The following is a 19,484-nucleotide window of genomic DNA, read 5'->3' on the forward strand; positions in this document are numbered from 1 at the left end:
ATATTCAGTGACTTGGCCTCCACAGCCTTCTGTGGTAGAGAATTCCACAGGTTCACCACCCTTTGAGTGAAGAAATTTCTCCTCATCTCAGTCCTAACTGTCCTACCCCGTATCCTGAGACTGTGACCCCTCGTTCTAGACCCCACCCAGCCAGAGGAAACATCCTCTCCGCATCCAGTCTGTCTAGCCCTGTCAATTTTATACATTTCAATGAGATCCCCTCTCATTCTTCTAAACTCTAGTGAATACAGATCTAGTCAACCCAATCTCTTCTCCTACGACAGTCCTGCCATCCTAGGAATCAGTCTGGTGAACCTTCACTGCACTCCCTCTATGGCAAGTATATCCTTTCTTGGGTAAGGAGACCAAAACTGCACACAGTACTCCAGGTGTGGTCTCACCAAGGCCCTGTATAACTGTAGTAAGACATCCTTGCTCCTGTACTCAAATCCTCTTGCAATGAAGGTACAGGACCAAGGGCCTGCAATAAAGGCCAATATGCCATTTGCCTTCCTTATTGTTTGCTGTACCTGCACGCTAACTCTCTGTGTCTCTTGTACTAGGACACCTAAATCTGTCTGAACACCAACATTTAATAATTTCTCACCATTTATAAAAAATCTGTTTTTCTATTCTTCCTATCTCACATTTGCCCACATTATACTCCACCTGCCACCTTAGCGCCCACTCACTTAATGATGATCAGCCATGATCTTATTGAATGGCGGAGCAGGTTCAAGGGGCCGTATGGCCTACTCCTGCTCTTATTTCTTATGTTCTTAATCTGTCTGTATCCCTTTGCAGGCTCTTTGTGTCCTCCTCTCCACTTACTTTCCCACCTGTGTGTCTCTCTCCAAGTGTAGCTTTGTAACTGCCACTGGGAGCTATTCCAGTGTTCCTGGGATGACTCTTACGCTCTTTCTGTGTGGGGGCAATGGCCCTATTCTTCTGACCCAGCTGAGATTCTGTCTTAGCCACAAGCCTGTTTCCAAGTCCTGACAATGGGATACTTGCCTTCATTAGCCGAGGCATAGAATATAAGAGCAGGGAGGTTATGATGGAGCTGTACAAAACGCTAGTTAGGCCACAGCTGGAATACTGTGTGCAGTTCTGGTCGCCACACTATAGGAAGGATGTGATTGCATTGGAGAGGGTGCAGAGGAGATTCACCAGGATGTTACCTGGGCTGGAGCGTTTCAGCTATGAAGCGAGACTGGACAGGCTGGGGTTGTTTTCCTTAGAGCAGGGAAGGCTGAGGGGGGACCTGATTGAGGTGTACAAAATTATGAGGGGCATAGATAGGGTAGATAGAAAGGAACTTTTCCCCTTAGTAGAGGGGTCAATAACCAGGGGGCATAGTTTCAAAGTAAGGGGCAGGAGGTTTAGAGGGGATTTGAGGAAAAACCTTTTCACCCAGAGGGTGGTTGGAATCTGGAACTCACTGCCTGAAAGGGTGGTAGAGGCAGGAACCCTCACAACACTCAAGAAGCATTTAGATGAGCACTTGAAACGCCATAGCATACAAGGCTATGGACCAAGTGCTGAAAAATGGGATTAGAATAGACAGGGCTTGATGGCCGGTGCAGACGCGATGGGCCGAAGGGCCTCTTTCTGTGCTGTATAACTCTATGGGGGAGAAATTCAGTTGGCTGCGCCACCTGTTAGCGCCTTAAGAGGGCGCTATGTGGGTCGCAAGCCACTGGCCACGCCTCCCGCTAAATTCAGCGGGACGCTAGTGGTGGCGCTAGCCGTTAACGCTGCGCCGCTACCGATGTCGTCATCGGTGTGCGCAGTGCACCGCTGACGCCCCAGCCGCAATATTAGGAAGCGCCCACTGATTTACCGCCGGACGCTATATGCGACCAGTTCAGGGGGGCCTAACTGCGGCGGTGGAGGCGCCAATTAAAGGAGACGTGCGGGGCGGCCATTTTTGTTGCTGGCCGCCTGCCAGCACCTCTCTGCGCTGCCGCCCCCGGCCTCCTGAAACCCCCCACCCCTGCGAAGTGCCGGCTGCGTTCCAAGAGCCTGGCACTTCTCCTCGGTGCCGGGCTCTTTTGCCGGCACTCGCGATCCTCGGCACTTGGGGCATTGGGGCGCTACCACTGAATTTCCGGCGGACGGCCGCGAATGTTTCCGGGGCGTTACTTTTAGCGCCCTGGCGAGGCTGACGCCCCAAACGGGGCGATACTGAATTTCTAGGCCGATGACTCTATGGATACTAATAGCTGCTGTTACATCAGCTGGTTGTGTCGTCAGGCTGCGGAGTTGTGGATTGGCCAGTTGTGCACGGAATGCTGGGACTTGTAGTTTTGGTGTATTTGCCAAGAGTCCTTGTACAATGGATGGTGGGATTTGTAGTTGCGATTATTCTTTTGTGTTCTCTTACTTGGCCTGAAGAGGTTTAATTTCTCCTGGCAGCACACTAAGACATTCACATAAATTATGCACCATTTTATCTCCTAAGCAGTTGGAATGGTACCAACAATTATTATTACAGATACAAATCTGAATTTATCAAAGGGCTTTCATGCACACAGCTGGACTGGGATCTGTTGACAGACTGTTGCAACCCAGTAAGCTGTGCAGAAGTTTATCAGCTGTAATTTGGCCTCTGTTTTTATCACTCACTTCTGTCTTATGATGTGGAAACATTAGAATTATCAGAATTCAAGCCATGATTTTATCCCCACCTAGTTTTAGAATCAGTGACGGGTGACACAGCCTTGGCAATGGTCAAAGCGCGAAGGAACAAGACAGGCACAATCAACTCATTCGTTCTCACCGACCGCGATCCATGGGAGCACAACACAGCAGCATGTCTTCGAAGAAAAAGTGAAGTGTTTTGGAAACCTTTTTCTCACCTTTTTATTTTGTTTCTCTTTTAAAATTCCTTCCCAGCGGACCCTTGAGGATCGAATGTGTAGGATGATGGTGGCTTGTGAACAGGCACAGCTGATGGCCAACTTGGCAAAGCTTATTAAAGCAAAGAATGTGATTGAAGTAGGTGGGTACACCGAGTTATACCTCCGGCAGAGCCTTCACTTCTACACATCACCGGAACACCATTTGGTAAACCTGTGTTTGTGCATAAATCTACACAGATGGGCAAAGAATCATATTCAGTCAATACGGAATAATGTACAGCTAAGGGTAACTAATGCTTCACTGCAGCTGACGCAAGCTGTGAGAGGGCATCTTGACCTGCCAATGGACATCCCATGGACTCCTAATAGTCAACTATATTTTACTTTGTACAACTGGATCGAATTACCTGAAGTTTTTGTAATAATCAGGATATGTGATCAACAGTTGCATTCAATCAAAAATTGGTCATTGCCTTAGAGTGAGGCAATCATTGGGTTTTGGTCAGGTGGAGTGGTGGACTATTTGTAGGGATCATTCTAAAGTGGCCACTGTGATTCTCTTTAGATTCTATGCAATTTCTTGCAGGGTTGTGTGTTTTCTTAGAGAAATTTGATGGTCCGCTTTGAGATGGTTCCTACGCTCTGCAGCCAGTGTAGGAAGTGCTTTTAACTGTAGAAATCTCTCTGATTCATAGAGAAGAAAAGGGGGCTGATGTTGAACATTTTTTGGGGGCAGGTTTGAAGAGGTGAGTGAAAGCTTGGTCAAACATGGCTTTTGAGAAGGTCCTTCAAAGGGTAGGAGAGAGATCGAAAGAAAGACTTGCATTTATATTACATCTTTCACGATCTCGGGAATGTCCCAAAGTGCTTTACAGCCAGTTCATTTCTTTTGGAGTGTAGTCACTGTTGTAATGTAGGAAATGGGGCACCCAATTTGCACACAGCAAGCTCCCACAAACAGCAATGAGATAATGACTGGATAAACTATTTTAGTGATGTTGGTTGAGGGATAAATATTGGCCAGGATAAACTCACCTGCTCTTCTTCAAAATAATATGGTTTAACGTCTCATCCGAAAGACATTATGTCAGACAGTGCAGCACTCCCTCAGTACTGCACTGGAGTGTTGGCCTAGATTTTGTGCTAGGGACTCGGAGGTAAGAGTGCTACCACTGGACCGCAGCTGACGTCCTAGTTAGAGAGGTTGAAGGGAGAGATTCTCCGAGGTTAGTGTTCAAGCAGCTGAAGGCTTTACCGTTGGAGGGGGAGGGGGAGGGGGTGGGGTGGGGGTGTACAGGATGCTAGAGCCAGAAAGCAGGCGGGTATAGGAAGGGACATGAAGATGTGGAAGGCTGCAGATGTGGGATTGGCCAAGGCCATGGAGCGATTTGTAGATGAGGACTATAAATCTGACCTATTGGGGGGAATAGAGCCAGTATTTTTTTAAAAATTCATTCATGGGATGTGGGCATCGCTGGCAAGGCCAGCATTTATTGCCCATCCCTAATTGCCCTTGAGAAAGTGGTGGTGAGCCGCTGCCTTGAACCGCTGCAGTCCGTGTGGTGAAGGTACTCCCACAGTGCTGTTAGGGAGGGAGTTCTAGGATTTTGACCCAGCGACGATGAAGGATCGCCGATATACTTCTAAGTCAGGATGGTGTGTGACTTGGAGGGGAACTTGGAGGTGGTGGTGTTCCCATGCACCTGCTGCCCTTGTCCTTCTAGGCGGAAGAGGTCGTGGGTTTGGGAGGTGCTGCCGAAGAAGCCTTGGCGAGTTGCTGCAGTGCATCTTGTAGATGGTACACACTGCAGCCACGGTGCGCCGGTGGTGGAGGCAGTGAATGCTTAAGGTGGTGGATGGGGTGCCAATCAAGCGGGCGGCTTTGTCTTGGATGGTGTCGAGCTTCTTGAGTGTTGTTGGAGCTGCACTCATCCAGGCAAGTGGAGAGTATTCCATCACACTCCTTACTTGTGCCTTGTAGATGGTGGAAAGGCTTTGGTATAGGTTATTTGTATGCTGTAAGTTAAATGGGTCAAAGACTGGGTTAAGATAGTGCATAAAGGATTTTTTTACATGGATGTATTAATCAGAGGGCAGGCAGAAGAAGCTAAATCCCTTTGAGGCCAGGGAGAAGTTTGTGGAAAGCAAAATGATCCACAAATCTTTGGTACAAGGGACTCTTGTCATCAGACAAGCAAAGCTGCAACTCCCCGCCCCCTTGTGCCGAGTGCCGAATTTGAGTAAGCAATTGGAAACAGTGCTGGAATGAAATCAGCACAAGGCATTGAGTCAGATGACTAGATTGCACAACTTGTTGATTGGAATTTGCTACACATTAGTTTATGTACACAGATGGGCTGTCGCAATGTATTGCCAAATGTTCTTTTCACCTAAATGTTGCCATGTTGCCAATCTGAAACTAATGTAATGCTGTGGGTCAAGCAGCATGCGCTCTGATTGGCTTGGTAGCAAGTCTACTGCTTGCAGTTTACAAGAGGATATACAGGAAACTTTGGTTTATCCGGAGGTTGTATGTCCGGAAACCTCGATCTAACGGCAGAAATCAGCAGCCGTTTTGGTTAGGTTTTTTTTTCTTCTAGCATTTTTTTTAACAGTCAGGCTCTGGAAAGCGTCTCTGTAGCTTAGCAACAGCTTCAGAGACGCTTCCAAGGTACGGGCCGAGTGTTTACAAGCTGTTGCTAAGCAACAGTGTTTGTTGTCAGATACGGAGATGAAAACCTCCGTATCCTTCAACATTAGCGCTGGTCTATCCGGAAGTTTTGATAGATTGGCAGCAGCTCGGTCCCGTCGGTGCCGGATATCGCGGAGTTTCCTGTATGCAGTTGTGGACTGGTTTAGTTGGTGTCTGACATATGGGTTGGGTAATAACAGAAAATGCTGGAAATACTCAGCAGGCCAGGCAGCATCGGTGGAGAGAGAAACAGAGTTAACGTTTCAGGTCTGAGACCCTTCATCAGAACTGGAAAAAGCTGGAGATGTAACAGATATTAAGCAGGTGCAGAGACGGGGAGGGGGGGGCGGTGGTTTAGGGGGGGAGGAAGGAATTGAAAGAACATCCTGTACTTTTGTAAGAGGCAGGAAAGATAAAATGCATGATTTTTGCCACTCCCATTTGCAACATTGCAGAGCCGGCTGAGTTGAAATAAAAAAACCGCGGTCTAAGCTTCCGTGTGAAGAATGGCTGGTGGGCGGGATCCCCGTGACACTAACTCAGCAAGTGGACGACACCTTGAGGAGGGAAGGGAGGTGAAATAGAACAATAATCCACTTTATAAAAGCCTAGACAGTGAAAATTAAATGAGAGGATTACGGTGCTTGGGTGTTGATGTAATAAAACTCACTACACACTTGGTTTGAGTATAAAGCAAGGCTTTAATCAACTTGTTTCAGAACATGGAGGTCTAGTTGTACTTCACTAGTTCCTTGCCTTACAAAATGTCCCTGGAAAGCTGGGCCCACGCCCAAGTATTTATACTCCTTGGACGGCACCACCAGCTGGCCGTCCAGTGGTATTTCATGAGTAGTTCTTTATGATGATGAGATTTATAACAGGTGTATCCTTGAAACCCTCAATTAACCCTGTTCAAGAAATGACCAAACACTGATTCATTTCCCATGCCAACTATTTGAGAATAGGGACCATTGGGCTAAGTTTTATCAATAGATTGTTCCTATAAGACACATCTACTGTAGTGTAATAGTGTCTTAAATAATTCTCCCCTCACTGCACCAATCTTGACATGGCTGCCCAACTCCTGACAGCTGAACTACCATTCCTTGGCTCATTGCTTGCTTCTCATTACCATTGTTTCTCATGCACCTCCTGGCCTCTTTTCCAAAACTGCTCCAATCAGTTCTTTCTTTAAAAAAATCTGCCCTCTTCTCCTCTGTTCTTTCTAACTGGTGTCTCTTTCTGACTCTTCCTGTCCTCTCTAAGGTTTTTCCGCTACAATATAATTCTGTGTTGAAATCCCATCCACAACATCAAAGCTGGCTGGCCAAAATCCCCATCTCCTTTGTGATTGTCCCTCATCATTCTCTATGAACCTCTCTGGCTTTTGTCATCATGGATTACCTCCACTGCCTCTCTTCCATGGCCAGCCTCCGTGGCACCTCCCCATCGTGGTCTCGCTCCTCCCTGTGCGATACGTCTCTTGCACATTAAACAACAAGAGGTCCCCTGTGTAGACTTTGCATCTACCTCACCACCCTTGGCTCCATAACTGTTGCTTTGTATTTCAACATCAAGCTAAGGATGAGCCCGGACTTTCTCCAGCTGAACATCAGTAAGACTGGGCCCGTGCTGTTAAGTTTCCACTTGACAATGTGCCTCTCTGATGCCGATTCCATCCTGCTCCCCAGCAGCTTGGTGCGTGACCTCAAGCATCCTGTTTGATGCTGAGCTTCAAGCCCACATCCAGTTTTTCCTCCTTGGTAACGTTACCCATCCATATACCTATTTCCTCACTGACACTGCCTCTTCCACCTTTGGTACCTGTAGGCGTGATTTTCTCCCAATGCTCTCCTTGCTGATTTCCATAACTCCAGCTCATCTGCCCCATCCTGTCCCAAGTCCACACTCCTGCCTTTTGTTGGCCTCCATTGGCTTCCCATTCCCAGTGCGCCAACTTTAAAATCCTTGTCCTCAATTTCGAGTCCCTCCACGGCCTACTTTCACCTGATCTCTGTAATATTCTCCTCCCCTGCTACCCAACTTGTACCGTTCGCTCTTCAACTTTGGTCTATCCTCTATCCCGCCGCCCCACTTTAGCCACTATGCTCTTGCGCTCTGGAATTACTTTGCTAAACCCTTCTGCCCCACTCTCCACCTCAGAACCTGCCATGAAACCCCATCTCGGTCCCTTCAGTCGCCTCCTCCGACTTGTCTCCAGTTATCTGTAAGGCACCTCAAGAAGGCTGAGGGGGGACCTGATTGAGGTGTACAAAATGATGAGGGGCATAGATAGGGTAGATAAAGAGGAACTTTTCCCCTTAGTAGGGGGGTCAATAACAAGGGGGCATAGATTCAAGGTAAGGGGCAGGAGGTTTAGAGGGGATTTGAGGAGGAACTTTTTCACCCAGAGGGTGGTTGGAGTCTGGAACTCACTGCCTGAAAGGGTGGTAGAGGCAGGAACTCTCACAACATTCAAGAAGCATTTGGATGAGCACTTGAAATGCCATTGCATACAAGGCTATGGACCAAATGCTGGAAAATGGGATTCGATTGGACAGGGCTTGATGGATGGCGCAGACACGATGGGCCGAAGGGCCTCTTTCTGTGCTGTAAAACTCTATGACACCTTGGGGGTCTTGTGTTATGTGAAAAGTGCTTTGTAAGATTCACCATCATCCTGGGTTGGGCTTTGCACGGCCTCAACCGAAGTACCTGGACCAGAGGTCATGTAGGGGGCTTAGTTGGTGGCACTCTCTCACCTCTGAGTCAGAAAGTTCAAGCCCCACTCCAGAGACTTTAAGCACAAAAATCTAGGCTGACACTCCTAGTGCAGTGCTGAGGGAGTGCCGCACTGTCGGAGGTGCTTTCTTTCCGATGAGACGTTAAACCGAGGCCCTGTCTGCTCTCTCAGGTGGATCCCGTGGCTACTATTTCGAAGACGAGCAGGGGAGTTAACCCCGGTGTCCTGGCTAATATTTATCCTCAATCAACATCACTAAAAAGCAGCTTATCTGGTCATTATCACATTGCTGTTCGTGGGAGCTTGCTGTGTGCAATTTGGCTGCTGCGTTTCCTACATTACAACAGTGACTCCACTTCATTTTTTTTTAAAGTACTTCATTGGGAGGTCCTGAGGTCGTTAAAGGTGCTGCATAAATGCAAGTCTTTCTTTACGTATCGTACAGAGGTGTGGCTGAGTGACAGTTAATGACAACACCTGACTGAACAGCTCAGTGTGTTAACTCCAGAAACTTTGATTGTTTAACTGATGGGCATTGGATCATCATGTGATCTTGTACCAAGCTATACAGGCTACGAAGGTTACCAGCTTTCATCACTAGTCTGTGCTGGGTTATCTGACTTCATAGGAGCAGGTTGCCCCGTGTGTCCCTGGGCTGGGGCAGGGAGCAATGAGCTGAGTTCTCTCTTCCTACACTCTGTAGGACAGGATCCATCTCAGCTGGGATGTCTACTGATGTAAGAAAACTACTAGGCACTTGGTCTAAGCGTTAAACAAAGCTTTAATCAACTGTTTCACAACATGGAGGTCTAGTTGTGTCCTTCACTAGTTCCTGTTAAGAATGTCCTGCGCAAGCTGGGCCCGTGCCCGAGTATTTATACTCTCCCTGGACAGCGCCACTCGTAGGCCACTCAGTATTATTTCATAAGTCTTTCTTTCATGAAGGACTGATTCATGTCACCTCCCATGGTTTCGGCTGGAGTCGGCACCTTTAGGTGAGGAGGGGAGAAAATGGAGGGGAGAAGAGAATAGGAGAATGAACAGCTCACGTAGAGCAGCACTGTGAGCTGTCTGCAAATCTAGAGGCTGTCTGTGCGATTTTACTTCAACTTTTGTGGTGGTTTTTGTCGAGGAGTTGGATCAATAAATCTTCGTGACCTGTTCTCGGTTTAAATATTTCCCCCCCCGCCTCTTTTTCGTTTTAGTCAACTCAATATTCGGTTTGTCTTGCTTCTTCAGGGGTCTACACCGGATATAACACCTTGAACATGGCGCTCGCAGTACCAGACGATGGAAAAGTCATCGCCTGTGATATCAGTTTGGAGTTTGCCAACATTGGAAAACCGTTTTGGAAGGAGGTGAGAAAAGATTCCCGTTCAAGTATGGTTAAGTCTACAGGAAACTCTTTTTTTATCCGGCACCGACGGGACCGGCGTGGTGCCGGTTTATCAAAAAGTCCGGATTACAGAGAGGTATTGTAAAAGGTACAAGAGCCCTGTACACGGCCACAGATCCAGGCGTCCCTGTTGCATAGCAACAGGTGCAGGAACCCCGGTTACACGGCCACAGATCCAGGAACGACCACTAATATGAAGTAAAACTTACCTGAACCTACTCCTGAATTTTGCCGGTTAACAGAGATTTCCGGTTATTTAGGTGCCGGTAAATCAAGAGTTTCCAGTAGTTTGTTTGGTTAACTATAATGCTTAAAACCTTTTAGGTCGGTGACCAGTTTTCAAGCTAACACGAATTCTAATGAATATTTTTGTAGGCCCAAAAATGAAACCGCTCCCTGTCAATGTTCGCTCTAAGCAGTGTGGCCGATAACATGCAGGCCGCTCACCGGCTTCTCCGTTGTATGCGCGGAAATTTAAAGGGACCGCGCACCAAAAGAAACTGGCCACACAGACCAAAGCGCAGCTTAGCGGGAGCATGGCTCCCTGTACTGTCCGAGGGGACAAGATGTTGCATATAGGAGTAGGAGTAGGCCATTCAGCCCCTTGAGCTTGTTCCGCCATTCAATGACTTGTATAGGTTTAGCATTACTTATTTTGCTTTTTTTCCCTCTGTACCCCTATTTATAAAACCTCGGAGCCCAAATCCAAACAGCCTTATCAACTTGCCCTCTCACTTTGAAAGATTTGTGTATCTGAACTCATCCATCTCGCTGTTCTTCTTCTCATTTTAAAGTGTTACCATTCTCTTAACATACATACTTCTCCGAGATTTGAGATGTATTTTAAAAACAGTGCTGGCTCTTTAAACAGCTGCAGCCACACTCTCTCTACTAACTGGGGGTTTAGGAAGACCTTAGCAGAGACCTTACCTTGTTCTTTGAAAATAACGTTGCGAGAGGAGTATTTCATGACTGGCGATGATTAACATGATTGCTTTCTCTGGTGAGTGTCTCGCAGAGTGTAATCGATTCTGTGAGCTGGTCTTTCAGCACGAGAATTGAATTCTACAAAGCTGCTCCCGGTACAGTAAAAGCCACTCACTGGAGTACTGCGTACAGTTTTGGTCTCCTTATTTAAGGAGGGATATACTTGCATTGGAGGCAGTTCAGAGAAGGTTCACGAGGTTGATTCCTGAGATGAAGGGGTTGTCTTATTAAGTAAGGTTGAACAGGCTGGGCCTATACTCATTGGAGTTTAGAAGAATGAGAGGTGATCTTATTGAAACATATAAAATTCTGAGGGGGCTCGACAGGGTAGATGCAGATAAGATGCTTCCCCTTGTGGGGGAATCTAGAACTCGGGGGCATAGTTTCAGAATAAGGGGTCGCCCTTTTAGAACTGAGATGAGGAGGATTTTCTTCACTCAGAGGGTTGTGAATCTTTGGAATTCTCTGCCCCAGAGAGCTGTGGAGGCGGAGTCATTGAATATATTTAAGGTGGAGATTGACAGATTTTTGTACGACAAGGGAGTCAAGGGTTATGGGGAGCGGGCAGGGAAATGGAGCTGAGCCCAAGATCAGATCAGCCATGATCTCATTAAATGGCGGAGCAGGCTTGAGGGGCCGTATGGCCAACTCCTGCTCCTATTTCTTATGTTCTTATGTTGATCCTGCATGTAGGGGAATATGGGTGCAGAGGGTCCCATACACTAATGGTTGTGACCCTTGGGGTCCGGGTTGGGGAGGAGGCTCTACAAATGGGCCTGTCCCTACTGGGACCTAGGTTGAGACTGCTAGATTTATTTTACTTGTAGCCCTGTGAGGGTAGCTGCAGTTCTCTATGCAACATCTTGCCTCCTTAAACAGTACAGTGAGTGACTCCGATCTAATATGGTGTGTGCCAGGTTAACTGAGAGGGTGCGGAGTAAGCAGGGCCTCGCCATCATCTTCACTTGTTGAAATGCGAATGAGAGTTTTTAAAAGCAAAAAGGTTTGCTGGTGTTCACAAGGCCCCAGTGTGTAACCGGATGTGAGCGGGAGCCTGATACAACAGCTGACCCAAGCCCACTCACTCCATCTGCACGAATTTTAGCTCTGAGGAAAGATTGGATAGGCTGAGGTTGCTTTCTTTGGAACAGAGGAGGCTGAGGGGAGACTTGATTGAGGTGTATAAAATTGAGGGGCCTCGATAGAGTGGATAGGAAAGACCTACTTCCCTTAGCAGAGAGAGGCACAGATTTAAAGTAATTAGTAGAAGGATTAGAGGGCAGTTGAGGAACTTTTTTCACCCAGAGGGTGGTGGGGGTCTGGAACTCGCTGCCTGAAAGGCTGGTAAGTGCCGTAACCTCCAGGGCTACGGACCAAGAGCTGGAAAGTGGGATTAGGCTGGATAGCTCTTTTTCAGCCGGTACAGACACGATGGGCCGAATGGCGGCCTCCTGTGCCACAAATTGCTGTGATTCTGTGACACTGTTATTGAGCATGTTTGAGGCACATTGTACAGCGAGAATGGACAGGAGCAAGCCCTCTTCCCCTACCGAGCGAAACATATGGAAGTGCTGGTATGGGGTGCCTGCAAGGGCCAATCCTGCAGTTCTGGGAATATCTGGTATGTGAAATCCAGCTGGGCTTTTAATGTGGAGAGAAAATCCTGAAATAGAAACAGGAAAGGCTGTAAAAAGCACAGCGGACTGGGATCTGTAAGAGAAAAGGACAGAAAGAAAGACTTGCATTTATATAGCGCCTTTCACAACCACCGGACGTCCCAAAACGCTTTACAGCCAATGAAGTACTTTTGAAGTGTAGTCACTGTTGTAATGTGGGAAACACGGCAGCCAATTTGCGCACAGCAAGCTCCCACAAACAGCAATGTGAGAATGACCGGATAATCTGTTTCTGTTATGTTGATTGAAGGATAAATATTGGCCAGGGCACCGGGGATAACTTCCCTGCTCTTCTTCGAAATAGTGCCACGGGATCTCTGTAGAGCAGTCCAGTCAGTCCCATTCCTCCGCTCTATCCCCGTAGCCCTGCAAGTTTATTTCCCTCCAGTGCCTATCCAGTCTCCCCTTGAAAACATCGAGTGTCTCGGCTTCCACCACTTCCGTCGGCAGCGAGTTCCAGGTCCTCGCCACTCGCTGCATGAAAAAGATTTTCCTCACATCAGTTGAAGTATAACAGTAACACATGGCTCGGCGTTTGATAATCATTCCTGCGAAGTGCCTTGGGACGTTCTTGCTACGTTAAAGGGTGCCATATAAATGCAAGTTATTTTTTTATAGAGCCTTTCACGACCTCCGGACGTCCCAAAGCACTTTACCACCAAAGAGCCAGGGGGCGACCTGAGGAAAAAACTGTTTCATGCAACGTAGTAGTTAGGATTTGGAACGCACTGCCTGATAGGGCGGTGGGAACAGATTCAACAGCAGCCTTCAAAAAGGGAATTGGATAAATACTTGAAGGGGGAAAAAATGGCAGGAATATGGGGAAAGAGCCGGGGAGTGGGACTGACTGGATTGCTCTTCGAAAGAGCCGGCGCAGACTCGATGGGCTGAATGGCCTCCTTCTGTGCTGTGCTGTTCTATGATTCTATGAAGTACTTTTTCTTTAAAGTGTAGTCACTGTTGAAATGGAGGGAAACACATTCATGTAGCTAATTTGCGCATAAATGAAGCAAAGCACTTACTCCAGAAAGAAATGAACTCTTTAAAAGGCAGGGCACCCTGGGCCTTGCATCCTCCCAAACCCACGACCTCTACCACTTAGAAGGACAAGGGCAGCAGACGCATGGGAACATCACCACCTACAAGTTCCCCTCCAAGCCACACACCATCCTGACTTGGACCTGTATCGCCGTTCCTTCACTGTCGCTGGGCCAAAATCCTGGAACTCCCTTCCTAACAGCATTGTGGGTGCACCTACACCATATGGACTGCAGCGGTTCAAGAAGGCGGCTCACCACCATCTTCTCAAGGGCAATTAGGGATGGGCACTAAATGCAGGCCTAGCCAGCGACGCCCACATCCCATCAATGAATTAAAAAAAAAACTTACTGAGGGATAGAGGCTCCGGCCTGGGCGCAGGTGGCTTACCAGCTGCCAGCAGAGAGTTGTGGGGGTGCGGGGGAAAGGGAGCAAGAGGAACAAAGTGCTAAAAGAGTAAATAATCTCGTTTATTCTCTAACTCTATATCCATAGAAATTGTGGGGGGGTTAAAAAGTATCAAGGCTGCTGCCTTGGATATCTTCAGCCTCCAGCGATGAATGACTGTGAGTCTGAGGTGTGGGGAAATCTGTGCAAACCTCTGTGGCCAGAATTGTTAGTGCAGGGAGATGACAAGCTTCGATCTGAGCGCAGCAGTAAAGCCTGGAAGGTGACATTTTCCCGAAGGCGGGTCCAGCTGGTTTCTGCCGCAAGGCTGAGGGACCTGCAGGGCGGCAGTGAGCTCCGGCAGCACCTGGAGAGGCTTCTTGCTTCTAAAATGACCCGGCTTCAGTTCCAAGCGTGCTGGAATACATCTGATGCGGATGATGTCCGGGAGCAAATTGGACTGTAAAAGCACTCGGGAGGCAGTCAGCTGCGGAAAGTCACCGATTTACCCCTGAGATTGGAGCGGTATAAATACGAAGCGGGGGGTTGGGGGGGTGGGTGTTGCGGAGTATAGCTGACACTGAAACAGAGACTACCAGAGACCCTGCGGGCTGGTACTCCGCTTCCTTGGGAACTACTGTGACCCAGATTACATAGGATTACACAGGATATACAGCACGGAAACAGGCCATTCGGCCCAACCAGTCCATGCCGGCATTTATGCTCCACTCGAGCCTCCTCCCGTCTTTCCTCATCTAACTCTATCAGTGTAATCCTCTATTCCCTTCTCCCTCATGAGCTTATCCCTAGAAAGCATCTATACTATTCACCTCAACCACTCACTGTGGTAGCGAGTTCCACATTCTCACCACTCTCTGGGTATAGGAGTTTCTTCTGAATTCCTTATTATTTCAACCTAGATAATGTGGGATGATAGGACAGAGAGATAATAAAGATACATTTTAATTATGAAATAAAGAAAAGCAGGTTTGGAAACGATACCTAGAAATTAGGAACAATGAACGGCGTCTAAATGCCAACAATATCTCAGTAACAAACCGTCATGGTGATAAGTGCAGCCAGGTGGAGCCAGGGAGACCACACCGGGTGGAGCCAGGGTAACCACACCGGGTGGAGCCAGGGTAACCACACCGGGTGGAGCCAGGGTAACCACACCGGGTGGAGCCAGGGTAACCACACCGGGTGGAGCCAGGGTAACCACACCGGGTGGAGGCAGGGAAACCACACCGGGTGAAGCCAGGGTAACCACACCGGGTGGAGCCAGGGTAACCACAACGGGTGGAGGCAGGGAAACCACACCGGGTGAAGCCAGGGTAACCACACCGGGTGGAGCCAGGGTAACCACACCGGGTGGAGCCAGGGTAACCACACCGGGTGGAGCCAGGGTAACCACACCGGGTGGAGCCGGGGAAACCACACCGGGTGGAGCCGGGGAAAGCTCACCGGGTGGAGCCGGGGAAAGCTCACCGGGTGGAGCCGGGGAAAGCTCACCGGGTGGAGCCGGGGAAAGCTCACCGGGTGGAGCCGGGGAAAGCACACCGGGTGGAGCCGGGGTAACCACACCGGGCGGAGCCAGGGAGACCACACCGGGTGGAGCCGGGGAAACCAGACCGGGTGGAGCCGGGGAAACCAGACCGGGTGGAGCCAGGGAAACCACACCGGGTGGAGCCAGGGAGACCACACCGGGTGGAGCCAGGGAGACCACACCGGGTGGAGCCAGGGAGACCACACCGGGTGGAGCCAGGGAGACCACACCGGGTGGAGCCAGGGAGACCACACCGAGTGGAGCCAGGGAAACCACACCGGGTGGAGCCAGGGAAACCACACCGGGTGGAGCCAGGGAGACCACACCGGGTGGAGCCAGGGAAACCACACCGGGTGGAGCCAGGGAAAGCTCACCGGGTGGAGCCAGGGTAACCAGACCGGGTGGAGTCCGGGTAACCAGACCGGGTGGAGCCGGGGAAACCAGACCGTGTGGAGCCGGGGTAACCAGACCGGGTGGAGTCCGGGTAACCAGACCGGGTAACCAGACCGGGTGGAGCCAGGGAAACCACACCGGGTGGAGCCAGGGAGACCACACCGGGTGGAGCCAGGGAGACCACACCGGGTGGAGCCAGGGAGACCACACCGGGTGGAGCCAGGGAAACCACACCGGGTGGAGCCAGGGAAACCACACCGGGTGGAGCCAGGGAGACCACACCGGGTGGAGCCAGGGAAACCACACCGGGTGGAGTCCGGGTAACCAGACCGGGTAACCAGACCGGGTGGAGCCAGGGTAACCACACCGGGTGGAGCCAGGGTAACCAGACCGGGTGGAGCCAGGGTGACCACACCGGGTGGAGCCGGGGAGACCACACCGGGTGGAGCCGGGGAAACCAGACCGGGTGGAGCCAGGGAAACCAGACCGGGTGGAGCCAGGGAGACCACACCGGGTGGAGCCAGGGAGACCACACCGGGTGGAGCCAGGGAGACCACACCGGGTGGAGCCAGGGAGACCACACCGGGTGGAGCCAGGGAGACCACACCGGGTGGAGCCAGGGAGACCACACCGGGTGGAGCCAGGGAGACCACACCGGGTGGAGCCAGGGAGACCACACCGGGTGGAGCCAGGGAGACCACACCGGGTGGAGCCAGGGAGACCACACCGGGTGGAGCCAGGGAGACCACACCGGGTGGAGCCAGGGAAAGCTCACCGGGTGGAGCCAGGGTAACCAGACCGGGTGGAGCCAGGGTAACCAGACCGGGTGGAGCCGGGGTGACCACGCCGGGTGGAGCCGGGGAGACCACGCCGGGTGGAGCCGGGGTGACCACGCCGGGGTGACCACGCCGGGTGGAGCCGGGGACAGCACACTGGGTGGAGCCAGATCCATTACATCTCGTTACCTTGTCTTTACTGCCACTGCCCTGCTGTGAGAGCAGGTTTAAACAGGACTGTCTCGCTGGCGGCGGAGTTAAGCTTGAATACCGGTGCCTGGTGGCAGGTCAGTGGGGGAGGGGGGGGGGGGGGAAGTGGTTTTGATCCCTGTGCTGTTGTCTGGGCCGGGTGTCTGCGGGTAGATGCCGAGTGGGCCCCAGCTGTCAGTCGGTGGGCCTAGGCTCCTGTTGGATGTCTTCTGGCAACATTAAGTTGGGGGATGGCGCTCGAGGGCGGGTTGGGGGGATTGCTTAATTACATTTTTTTTTTAAAGCCGTCAATATAGATTTACAGGAAAACAATCCATTAGTCAGTGGCAGGAGGGCCATTGTGGAACAGAAGTGCAAGGCTGCGATCGGGGATTCGGTCATCATTCAAATCACAAGTCTATTTATTAAAATATTAGCTGTGGCTGGACTTAGAATCATCGAATGGTAAAGGAGAGAAGGAGGCCGTTCGGCCCATTGTGCCTGTGCCGGCTCTTTATATAAATGCTGACCATAGAATTTCCTGGTGAACTGCAAATTTATTTCACCTTGTGTTGTTGGTCGTGCACATTGAATCTCATCTGTCACCGTTTCGCCATTGGTTTCAGTTGCTTTTTCCTCCTCTCCAATTTGTTATTTTCTGCTTTGGTCATTCACCAATCACATTGCACAAGCCTGCTCCCTCAATTCAGTGTCCTCCAATCACATTGCAGAACAGAGGGACATGGGAACAGGAGGAGGCCATTTAGCCCCTCGAGCCTGTTCCGCCATTCATAGAGATCATGGCTGACCGGCGACCGAACTCCATCTCCCTTAATACAGGAAGCTCTGTCTTATCCGGCACCGATGGGACTGGCGTAGTGCCGGTTGATTTAAAAAGTCCGGATTACAGAGAGGTACACTTACTAAGGTACGAGAGCCCCGTACACGGCCACAGACCCAGGTGTCCCTGTTGCATGGCAACAGGTGCAGGAACCCCGGTTACACGGCCACAGATCCAGGCGTCCCTGTTGCATGGCAACAGGTGCAGGAACCCCGGTTACACGGCCACAGATCCAGGAACCCCGGTTACACGGCCACTAATATGAAGTAAAACTTAACCGGCAAAATTCAGGAGTAGATTCAGGTAAGAGAGATTTCCGGTTATTTAGGTGCCGGTGAAAAGAGAGTTTCCTGTACCTTTGGTTAACAAAAATCTATCAATCTCCGATTTAAAATTAACAATTGACCCACCATCATCTGCCGTTTGCGAAAGAGTGTGTAGAAGTGTTTCCAATCTTCACTCCCAAAAGGCCTAGCTCTAACTTTTAGGCTATGGCCCCTAGTCCTAGACTCCCCAACCAGCGGAAATAGAAAAAAACAATGAGTTAAACCACTCCAACTGTGTGAGAAGCTGTCAATTATGTTACTTTAAATGTCATGAATTCTGTGGTGAGTGGATTATTATATGATCCTAGGAATAAAATGACAACATTTACAGAAGACTCCCCTCAATCTCGAGCCCAATGCCCATCTGTGATACCTACACTTCTAGGCCTCTGTATCCTCCCCTCCTGAAGTTCCCTTTTTTAATTTAATTCTTTTGTAAATCAATCCACCATCCGACCCCGCTGCTCGCACGAAGCACAACTCTACCCGGCCCCACTCTTGCTGGAGTCTTGTTGCTGCTCTTCACCTCCCTCACACCTGGGTCCACCAGACAAAACAACCAGGGCTCCTTGGCCTGCATGAATCAATGTGGGAACTCCGCCAGAGTACGAAGAATGTGTCTCTACCTGGATCACCTCTGCTGTCAGCTGGAAACGCAAGTGCATTGATGGCTCCTGTGCTTGCTGATCCTGAGAGGAGGAGATGACTTTCAGCAGAGGATTAGCTCCTACCACCAACATCAGCTGGCACTGCAAGAGCTGACTTTGCAGCTGAGCTGGTGACGTTTTTGGCTTACAGTGAGGTCGGGCCAGGTTCAGTGTGAGCACGGGTTCGGGTCCGGTTCTGTGTGAGGACGGGTTCGGGTCCAGTTCTGTGTGAGCACGGGTTCGGGTCGGGTTCTGTGTGAGGACGGGTTCGGGTCCGGTTCTGTGTGAGCACGGGTTCGGGTCCAGTTCTGTGTGATGACGGGTTCGGGTCCGGTTCTGTGTGAGCACGGGTTCGGGTCCAGTTCTGTGTGATGACGGGTTCGGGTCCGGTTCTGTGTGAGCACGGGTTCGGGTCCAGTTCTGTGTGATGACGGGTTCGGGTCCGGTTCTGTGTGAGCACGGGTTCGGGTCCAGTTCTGTGTGATGACGGGTTCGGGTCCGGTTCTGTGTGAGGTGGGGTTCGGGTCGGGTTCCACATGAGGTTGGGTTCCAGTCCGGTTCTGTGTGATGACGGGTTCGGGTCCAGTTCTGTGTGATGACGGGTTCGGGTCCGGTTCTGTGTGAGGATGGGTTCAGGTGGGGTTCTGTGAGGATGGGTTCCGGTCCGGTTCTGTGTGAGCACGGGTTCGGGTCCAGTTCTGTGTGAGCACGGGTTCGGGTCCAGTTCTGTGTGATGACGGGTTCGGGTCCGGTTCTGTGTGAGGACGGGTTCGGGTCCGGTTCTGTGTGAGGTGGGGTTCGGGTCCGGTTCTGTGTGAGGTGGGGTTTGGGTCTGGTTCTGTGTGAGGTGGGGTTCGGGTCGGGTTCCACATGAGGTTGGGTTCCAGTCCAGTTCTGTGTGAGGACGGGTTCGGGTCCGGTTCTGTGAGGACGGGTTCAGGTCGGGTTCTGTGTGAGGACCGGTTCGAGTCCGGTTCTGTGAG

General features: G+C 50.4%; 1 protein-coding gene across 1 annotated transcript in view; it reads left to right on the top strand.

The window, feature by feature from the left end:
• Window positions 1-19,484, top strand: part of LOC147098577 (catechol O-methyltransferase domain-containing protein 1-like) — a 72,471-nt gene that overhangs the window by 6,099 nt on the left and 46,888 nt on the right. The window contains exons 3-4 of the mRNA XM_085970431.1: window positions 2,899-3,004; window positions 9,539-9,657. Of these exons, the coding sequence (XP_085826557.1) occupies window positions 2,899-3,004; window positions 9,539-9,657 (225 nt within the window). The remainder of the gene's footprint in view (window positions 1-2,898; window positions 3,005-9,538; window positions 9,658-19,484) is intronic.

The sequence above is a fragment of the Somniosus microcephalus genome, chromosome 29, assembly GCF_052327205.1.
Source record: "Somniosus microcephalus isolate GS21.2 chromosome 29, FLI_Smic_1.0, whole genome shotgun sequence".
Taxonomy (NCBI): Eukaryota; Metazoa; Chordata; class Chondrichthyes; order Squaliformes; family Somniosidae; genus Somniosus; species Somniosus microcephalus.